Here is a 10,167-nt window from a genome sequence, read left to right as displayed (position 1 = left end):
CGTTAAAGGTTCTTTATGGAACCAATCAGTGTTTATAAACTATATGAATTATGTAAAATTTAAACACTCGATTCAAACAATGTTTAAAAAAGCGAGACGGTAACCTAAATCAGAATCTCAAAACATAAGCGTCAGAAATTAATGTATTTTACTTGAAGCATTCGCGAGTTAAAAGTTTCTCACCTCAGAGAAGCTCCTGTCAGTCAAACTCTTGAGCGCGAGACTCTCCTGTCAGTCAAACTCTTGAGCGCGAGACTCTCCCGTCAGTCAAACTCTTGAGCGCGAGACTCTCCCGTCAGTCAAACTCTTGAGCGCGAGACTCTCCCGTCAGTCAAACTCTTGAGCGCGAGACTCTCCCGTCAGTCAAACTCTTGAGCGCGAGACTCTCCCGTCAGTCAAACTCTTGAGCGCGAGACTCTCCCGTCAGTCAAACTCTTGAGCGCGAGACTCTCCCGTCAGTCAAACTCTTGAGCGCGAGACTCTCCTGTCAGTCAAACTCTTGAGCGCGAGACTCTCCCGTCAGTCAAACTCTTGAGCGCGAGACTCTCCCGTCAGTCAAACTCTTGAGCGCGAGACTCTCCCGTCAGTCAAACTCTTGAGCGCGAGACTCTCCTGTCAGTCAAACTCTTGAGCGCGAGACTCTCCCGTCAGTCAAACTCTTGAGCGCGAGACTCTCCTGTCAGTCAAACTCTTGAGCGCGAGACTCTCCCGTCAGTCAAACTCTTGAGCGCGAGACTCTCCCGTCAGTCAAACTCTTGAGCGCGAGACTCTCCCGTCAGTCAAACTCTTGAGCGCGAGACTCTCCTGTCAGTCAAACTCTTGAGCGCGAGACTCTCCTGTCAGTCAAACTCTTGAGCGCGAGACTCTCCTGTCAGTCAAACTCTTGAGCGCGAGACTCTCCTGTCAGTCAAACTCTTGAGCGCGAGACTCTCCCGTCAGTCAAACTCTTGAGCGCGAGACTCTCCTGTCAGTCAAACTCTTGAGCGCGAGACTCTCCTGTCAGTCAAACTCTTGAGCGCGAGACTCTCCTGTCAGTCAAACTCTTGAGCGCGAGACTCTCCCGTCAGTCAAACTCTTGAGCGCGAGACTCTCCTGTCAGTCAAACTCTTGAGCGCGAGACTCTCCTGTCAGTCAAACTCTTGAGCGCGAGACTCTCCTGTCAGTCAAACTCTTGAGCGCGAGACTCTCCTGTCAGTCAAACTCTTGAGCGCGAGACTCTCCTGTCAGTCAAACTCTTGAGCGCGAGACTCTCCTGTCAGTCAAACTCTTGAGGGCGAGCCTCTCCTGTCAGTCAAACTCTTGAGCGCGAGACTCTCCTGTCAGTCAAACTCTTGAGCGCGAGACTCTCCTGTCAGTCAAACTCTTGAGCGCGAGACTCTCCTGTCAGTCAAACTCTTGAGCGCGAGCCTCTCCTGTCAGTCAAACTCTTGAGCGTGAGACTCTCCCGTCAGTCAAACTCTTGAGCGCGAGCCTCTCCTGTCAGTCAAACTCTTGAGCGCGAGACTCTCCCGTCAGTCAAACTCTTGAGCGCGAGCCTCTCCTGTCAGTCAAACTCTTGAGCGCGAGACTCTCCCGTCAGTCAAACTCTTGAGCGCGAGACTCTCCCGTCAGTCAAACTCTTGAGCGCGAGACTCTCCCGTCAGTCAAACTCTTGAGCGCGAGACTCTCCTGTCAGTCAAACTCTTGAGCGCGAGACTCTCCTGTCAGTCAAACTCTTGAGCGCGAGCCTCTCCCGTCAGTCAAACTCTTGAGCGCGAGCCTCTCCTGTCAGTCAAACTCTTGAGCGCGAGACTCTCCCGTCAGTCAAACTCTTGAGCGCGAGACTCTCCCGTCAGTCAAACTCTTGAGCGCGAGACTCTCCCGTCAGTCAAACTCTTGAGCGCGAGACTCTCCTGTCAGTCAAACTCTTGAGCGCGAGACTCTCCTGTCAGTCAAACTCTTGAGCGCGAGACTCTCCTGTCAGTCAAACTCTTGAGCGTGAGACTCTCCCGTCAGTCAAACTCTTGAGCGCGAGCCTCTCCTGTCAGTCAAACTCTTGAGCGCGAGCCTCTCCTGTCAGTCAAACTCTTGAGCGTGAGACTCTCCCGTCAGTCAAACTCTTGAGCGCGAGCCTCTCCTGTCAGTCAAACTCTTGAGCGCGAGACTCTCCCGTCAGTCAAACTCTTGAGCGCGAGCCTCTCCTGTCAGTCAAACTCTTGAGCGCGAGACTCTCCCGTCAGTCAAACTCTTGAGCGCGAGACTCTCCCGTCAGTCAAACTCTTGAGCGCGAGACTCTCCCGTCAGTCAAACTCTTGAGCGCGAGACTCTCCTGTCAGTCAAACTCTTGAGCGCGAGACTCTCCTGTCAGTCAAACTCTTGAGCGCGAGCCTCTCCCGTCAGTCAAACTCTTGAGCGCGAGCCTCTCCTGTCAGTCAAACTCTTGAGCGCGAGACTCTCCCGTCAGTCAAACTCTTGAGCGCGAGACTCTCCCGTCAGTCAAACTCTTGAGCGCGAGACTCTCCCGTCAGTCAAACTCTTGAGCGCGAGACTCTCCTGTCAGTCAAACTCTTGAGCGCGAGACTCTCCTGTCAGTCAAACTCTTGAGCGCGAGACTCTCCTGTCAGTCAAACTCTTGAGCGCGAGACTCTCCTGTCAGTCAAACTCTTGAGCGCGACATTTACTTCAGGATATTTAACTAAGGTAAGTACATAAGCAACGCTGGCATTCATTCACCTTCACATATAGCAAGCACGTATTCAGAACGTGAAATATATATTTGCTGTTCGTTGTCCTTTCTACTTCTCTCACTAATGCCGTTTTAATCAATTATAAAATAAACCGCACCATATTTTGACTAACAATGGCAAGAAAGATGAATAAAAATAGTGGTCCAGAGAGAAGTGTCACTGTATTGTATTATAAAGCCTTACAGTGATAAAAGCACGTCAATACAGTCTTTTACAATAACACCAGGTTTAATATTCAGATATAGATTATCAATTAAACAACCATTAAAAATGACCTCATTGCACATCTTGCTAACACTTTTCTTTGCTAAAAGTAAAAACCGTGTGGCAGATGTGCCAGTATATATATTACACAAACACACACACACACAGGTCATGGTCCCTGTTGTTGGACTAAGCAGCGTAGTGTTGTTTGAAGATTTTAGTTATCCAGGAATGGAGCTGCAGATCTCACTGTAGAAGCTCCTCCCAAGAAATGGGTTTGGAAAAGACCTCACGTTCCAGCCAAACGTCATAGTTCATTTGGAAGTCTTCAGGTAGGTCGATACGTTGTCCCAGGACACTCTGGAGGCAGTTGTCCACCGGCAGGAACTCTGGGTTGCTCTGGTTCTTTTCGTAACGCCGGCTGTTGAAGCGCTCGATGTTGGCGCGTAGGGCGCATTCTTCTGCCTGGAAGTCCCACGGACGGGCATCCAGATCTGCTATCAGAGACACGCAGCAAGCACGATTACCTCACCCCTCACGCACATTATAACAACAGATTGTGCAGATGAATTGTAATAGAAAACAACTGCTGTGAGTTTATTGCCATAATCAACACCCCCGAGTCGTGTGTCTACGTTTACTCACCGTTTCCGTAAGCCCAGTCGTCATTGAGGCGATGACGCACTTTCTGGTATATCGCTGACATGGTCTTCATGTTGCTCTTCCTCCACTGCCGCCCCAGATACTTGGTTTGAACTTTAAGCAGTTTAAGCACATAGAGCTGCATCATGGCCTGCTTGACCTTAAGAGCCCTCTTCAGGATGGGAGCGGACTTAAACACCACCAACATCTAGAAACGTAACAGATGTCAAATGTCAAAATTTCAGATATGCATTCATATATTAATAAAAAGGTCAATCCATCGAGGTACATGTATTTTTTTGAACTTATTTGAATTACATCTCCATCTAGTCCAATTATACTTTGATTCAATATATGGTGTCTTACCATAGTCCTGGAGTGTTTCCATTTAGTGAGTTTATTGAGGATGCGCAGCAGGTTGATGCAGGAGAATAAATTCCTCCAGCAGAACTGATTGTTATCGCCGGCTTCCTGTTAACAAAACACACAATCGCACATCGCTCAAAATGACGCCCAGAGGATCGCCAGTCTTGTATGTGCAAGTGTGATAATTCTCACCAGACTCTCAGCTGTGAGTTCAGGAAGCTCGTGCACGATGCAGTGTGGGAAATCCAAAACCGAGATACTGTCAGGAGACACGCCGCATAAGTACCCAAAATGCATTGGTATAAATAACATGTTAAGAGAGGTGGACTGATGACTCACCCGTTTTTGGCAGTGATGTAAGACATGATGTTCTGGTTGAAGAACTTCAGGATGAGTGGAATACAGTTGGCAAACACCAGATGCTGAGCCATGTACTCAAACTATAGCAGAAAACACAAGTCAAGAAACACGAAAACACGTTCACGCTACAGGGTTATTATACTTTACTTAAACTATTAAACGTTTGTAAAGAAAAAACAAAGAATATCATTTTAAATCAGTTGAAAAACGTATCTGAAAAACTAAACTAGTGAACCAACTAAAACACAAAAATTTTACGCAAATAACATTTTATAAAAATTAAGTAAATGCAATCAGATTTAATCTTAAAAAGTGAACATTTCAAATGTAATTAATACAAATTAAATGCCAATTCAAAATATAAATAAAATACAATAACTCTATACAGAAAATGTATTTGTCATGTGTGTTTATTTAGCCAAATGTGTCCTCAGAATGTTGGATAAATCAGGTGCATAAGCGTTCTGTTCTTCATTACTACTCTTGAAAAAGTCTATGATGTGTCTCTGTCCTGGTATTTATTTGAAAGTGTGTGTACCTGATAGACGTGATTGAGTTTGAAGTGTTTCAGCAGCAGCAGGAGTATGGCTGAAATGGCTTTGACAATGATTTCTTTATGTCGATTCACATCTACGCCCAACTTCATACTCTGAAGAACTGTGGTACTAGAATGAGATATCAGACACATATTATATGTTTATTTAGAACCTACAGGATATTATTTTTACCGAACCGATGATACCAGCTCACTGTAACCATAGCAACCCAGTCGAGCAGCGCCAGTGGGCGTTTGTGTTGGGATGAGTAGCTGACTCACCGTTGTAGATTCACTAAAACAGTTCTGAGTGATTCAGTGAGTGAATCAGATTCAACTGGACTCGTTCAATTCAACCAATGAATCGTTTCATAAAAACTTTGATGACTTTTTCAAGTCTGTGACCTGCTGATCCCTCATATAGTCATGAGTATGAACTGAACATTAGCATTGCTAGCTTCATGCTTCAACAGTTTTTAAAGAGTATAAAGCCATTAACAATGCGTGTGTGCGTGCGTGTTTGTGTGCATGTACGCGTGTGTCTTACGGCATTTCTTCAGGCAGCACATCTGCCAGTATGTTGATGGAGTCAGTCTTTGCTTTAGACGTGGGAGCAGCAGCCAATAGGATCTTGAGAAGAGCGATCTGAAACACACACAGACAGGTCTGTCAGTATAACCACATATAGCGTGACTATGCATGACTGCATTTACTGCATGTATCTCTCACCATGTACTGTGGTAAACTGGGTAAAATACCCTGATACAGGAGCTCCGTGGCACACAACTCCAACTCCTCTTCACCCTGAACACACAAAGATGGATGATGCAGTAATGACATCACAAGACTCTGTAGCTAAATCAGTGATTGGTTACTCACTCCAGACAGAGGCGTCCTCTGATATTCTTCTTCTTTAGCGATCTGAACCTCAGCGATGGACACATACTTGTGCTGAAATAACACACAACATTGTTCTACCGCTGTAATGATTGTTGCATGACCAGAGCATAGGACATAATTGTGATGTTGATTATTTACCTGTTTGAGCGTTTTGATGCTTTCGTGAATAGGTCTGGGCAAACCGACCACTGTATCTGTGTCACTAAAGCACAAACAAGCCAGCACATAAATCACCATTGCTCAAAACACAAACTATTTACAGTGCGAACACACTCACTTTCCCAGAGTGTAACCGATGAATTTGCTTCTACTGGACTCCAGAAAGTTCTCGATGTCCTTTTCCCTGCAAGAAAGAAAACAGAGGTCCACAATCTCGAACCACAACAGACATGTTAAAGCGATGACATCACCGCATCTACCTGACTTTAGGAGCCCAGGGCAGACCCTTGGGAAAACAGCCCCTCTCCGAGGGGGGGTGGGGAATGGGCGGCGGCATGACCTCGTCACGCTCCAGGGGAAATGGCTCCGCCTCCATAGAGTTGTCGTTATCGTCGTTTTCCTCCTCGTCCTCGCGAGCGTCATCCGCCTTGTACGGGTCTTTCTCGTTGAACGCGTCCAGATTGTCTTGTTTTATGAGAGCCTGCAGACAAGAATTTTTCCATTTATCCATGCAGATAAAATACACTTTGTACTGTTTAAAATTTCATCAAAATTGATGTAAAACCCAATAGATGTGGTGACGACCTTGTGTTCTCTCCTGGCACGTCTCTGCTGTTGTTCAATGAGATCGGATGCAGACGCCGGTGGTGACGCGGCTCTCATTCTCCTCACTACACGGATGCTGTCCTCTGGCAGCGGAGGCAAACCCAGCGCCACACGTTTACTAACTTTACTGCTTAGCAACTGCTCGAACCCTCCAAAAGTCAACTAAACACACAATAAAAAAGTCCTTTGAGTTAAACAATATTTTAGAAAAAAACTTTCAATGATTTTAAATCATTTAAAACAACATGCGACGTGCATGCAGTGCTGTCACTTTCTCTAGCAAACCCTGAACTCTTCTTCTCTTATAATTAGCACCAAATGTTCAGTAGACTAATTTTTCAACAAATCTATTGTGATATTGCAATTAGTCTCTCGTTTAACATAATATGACGAAACACCATACAATTCTTTTTTAGACATGCCTTGTGGTCTCGGAACATTTACAGTGTGTTTTACGACTATAAAAACTTCAATCCCATCACTCACCAGGATGGTCTTCCAGAGCAACAGCAGAACTTTCTTCATGGGGAAATGAGGGGCGTGACCGCTGCAGAATTTGGTCACCATGCCAAACAGCATGACTGACACGGGCTCGTGGTTATAGAGAGGAGAACCTGTGATCATTTGACGAAAACACACACACGATTGAACCAATTGAAAGCCAACATTTACACTTTTCAACACTTGTCTGATCTCACTGACCGAGTTCAGATTTGAAGGTTTCTCTGATGCTTCTCCACTCTGGAGTGTCTGTGGGTTGCTCACGCTGGATGGTTTCCACCATCAGGTACATGATGTTCAACAACACCCTAAAAACACAAATGCAGCAGGTTTGTTGGAAATCTCCTAGTAAAGACGAGTTGGGGTGTGCATGTGTGTGTTTGCGTGTACCTGAGGTCGGTGCTGTCGGCCAGAGAGATGGCAGGTTTCCTGACAGCACTGCTACATGCAGCACTATTCCTAAAACACGTTTGACACAAAACATTCATTATTCGGTGAAATATTTCATGCGTGTGTGTGTTATTGACGATGGTCTGTGTGCGCTTCGTCTCACTCGATCTCCATATTGAGCAGCTCCACCAGGGCAGTGAAAGCTCCAACGTCCAACAGCAGAAAGATGTTATACCTCATCCAGTGCTGCACGTCCAGCTCAGAGCTACACTCACCAAACGTCCCTGAAACACCAAACGCCACCATCACAACTCATGGACTGCATGACTGTAAAGAAATACAAAGAGAAGGATGTTTTCTGCGAGACCTTGTGCCATGTACAGAATGGCTCTGGCCACTTTTAGGCGTCGTTCTCTGCCGATGACATCCAGCCCGTCCAGCAGACGCATGGCATGAGCTCTGTGCTGAGCAGTGTCCACCTCGGTCCATTTCTTACTGGGCACTGCCAAAACACAGCAGAAAACACTTGCCTTGAGTTCAAAACATTACGTTTCTAAGCGATGGACAGAAGTATTAGCACAAAAATATCAGACTTTCAGCCAAAACCTTTCTAAAAACAGATTGGGCGACAGGGGTGATCGTCATTCGCCTCACGATTCAATTTGATATTGCGACGCATCCTCAATTTTCAATACTATAGCACAAGTCTCCCGCACACTTTTACTCTTTGTTTTAATGCATCGAGTTACACTCATCGTGTCCTATTGGGCACTCCAAATCAAAGATTGTAAACTTTTCACAATTTAAATATGAATAAATCTGCAGGACCAAAAGACAAAGCAGCAGAAGTGAATGCATTACTTACCGTGAGTGTGAAAATCTTCTTCAAAGCATTTCCTGTTGAGCAGAAACTCTGGACCTTCAGTGTAACTGTACAACTCTACACGACACAAACACAAACAATGAGTTAATACGCTCTCCGGTAGTCTTCGGTTTTAGTCATTTAAAGTCACGCACAACTAATCTCTGAGAGTTTAGTCAGGATTACAAATGCGCATGAAAGTTTCAGAGTTTGAAGTTCACGTCAAGTCTACGTTTCCAAAATAAACACTTTTATAGGTCCGGTCAGAAGGGGAAGAGTTAACAGATTGTCAGATTGAATATGTCCCACCACCCCAGAGCAGAAGTACATTAAGACTATCAGTGAAGATCACAAAGACAAAAATAAAACTGTGGATCGACTGCATAAATTGTTCACCACAAAACGAATAACGTGCGACAGCAAAGTAAACGGGTACATTTTGATTTCAAGGGGCCGGATTTAGTTTCTCTCACCTGAGAGTTCACAGCTCCATATATCAGCATCTGAATATTCAAACTCCAGATCCGGAGTGTCTGATAACCCCTGAAACACACACAAATCAACAACACATCAATAAATACGGCTACATCTTCAGAATATGATGATCAGACACAGAAAAGTCTCATACATAAACACGCACTTACATTTACGCATTTGGCGGACGCTTTTATCCAATGCGATTATTTATTTGAGACATTTGTTTGTAAGTATGTGTAATCGCCTGGGCCCATGCAGGACACACTCGTGGTCATCATATGGTTAGTATGGGATCCTACAGACCAGCTTTGTGTAAATGTGAGTAAACATCTGTGTAATATTCATGTGCGTGTATCAATCGGAGCTTAATAGCCAAATACAAACATACCAAAGTTAACTTTAGTGAAATTCATGGAAACACTTTTTAAAGCATATACAGTATATATAATGCTTTGTATTGTTGTATAAAGCATTGTGAGGACTTTTTTAACTATAGCAAATATTATAACTCTCATCAATTCATTGTTACACTTTACATGTTTAATGAAGTTATCATTTTTAGCACACACATTATGAACAATTACAATGCATCATACCCTTTAATAATATTAATCTTATTGCTCCCTGATCTCTTTGTGAGTCGCTGTGGATATAAGCGTCTGCTCAATGACTCAATGTAAATGTAATAACCACTTATAACGCATTATACATAAAAGCTTTTAAGAAAAGTGTTAATAACTTTACTATACCACAGTAAACACTGACACGTGTGTACTCATAAAACACGCATTGTTTGTTTTAAAGTCAATCTAGTTGTTTTTTGCTCGGATTACATGTTTGTAAATAAACGACACGTTATGTTTATGCTAGCAGCCGCTGAAACTCGCGTTGAATCTACAAACACGCGACACGGAAGCGATATAAACTCGTCACCTCTGAATCTTTCCTCTGGTTTCGGGTGAATTCTCCTCTCATTTTATTCGGCTGCATTTGATTCGGCTTCTGTTTGTTATTAGCACATAAACCGACACCATCCATCTTCACTTCCGGCTCTCACTTCTCGCGATGCTGGCGTATCGCGATATCACGTTCCGCGGGCACGCGCATCGGTGTCGTCATTGTCTTATGAATTTACAGTCCGAGGCTTTGCACGGAGCACCGAATTAACTACTTTCTTTACTATTTTAAACCCTGTGCGTGTAATCTAACTAGTATTTTTGAAACATTTGGGAATATGTGGGTTTCCTGGGATCAACACAACAATATAGCCTATAGGCTAATGCTACATATGTATACATCTACCTACTTCATTTAAAGGGACAGTTCACTCAAAAATAAACATGATGTCATCATTTACTCACCTTCCTGTTGTTCCAAATCTGTGTAAATGACTGAGTTGTGATGAAGACAGAGAAAGATATTTACATTGAGTCATTCAG

At 44.3% G+C, this 10,167-nt stretch overlaps 1 protein-coding gene across 2 annotated transcripts; it reads right to left on the bottom strand.

The window, feature by feature from the left end:
* Positions 1-2,672: 2,672 nt before the first annotated feature.
* strip1 (striatin interacting protein 1) lies at positions 2,673-9,829 on the bottom strand. 2 transcript variants are annotated; one of them, XM_079470696.1, is made up of 21 exons: positions 9,662-9,826; positions 8,725-8,794; positions 8,255-8,329; positions 7,757-7,891; positions 7,553-7,673; positions 7,390-7,458; positions 7,201-7,307; positions 6,985-7,112; positions 6,478-6,660; positions 6,153-6,373; positions 6,011-6,076; positions 5,872-5,935; positions 5,713-5,784; positions 5,563-5,637; positions 5,381-5,478; positions 4,837-4,963; positions 4,278-4,378; positions 4,131-4,197; positions 3,939-4,043; positions 3,576-3,780; positions 2,673-3,427 (listed from the first exon to the last, which is right to left on the bottom strand). In XM_079470696.1, exons 1-21 carry the CDS (start codon positions 9,764-9,766, stop codon positions 3,177-3,179), a joined length of 2,445 nt encoding a protein of 814 aa, XP_079326822.1. In that variant the 5' UTR covers positions 9,767-9,826; the 3' UTR covers positions 2,673-3,176. The 2 variants fall into 2 exon arrangements, with proteins under 2 accessions (XP_079326822.1, XP_079326823.1); XM_079470697.1 differs by having other exon boundaries at positions 2,870-3,424; positions 9,662-9,829.
* Between the last annotated feature and the right edge of the window lie 338 nt (positions 9,830-10,167).

The sequence above is a fragment of the Barbatula barbatula genome, assembly GCF_947034865.1.
Source record: "Barbatula barbatula genome assembly, chromosome: 13".
Taxonomy (NCBI): domain Eukaryota; kingdom Metazoa; phylum Chordata; class Actinopteri; order Cypriniformes; family Nemacheilidae; genus Barbatula; species Barbatula barbatula.
This window is presented reverse-complemented; position numbering and strand designations above follow the sequence as displayed.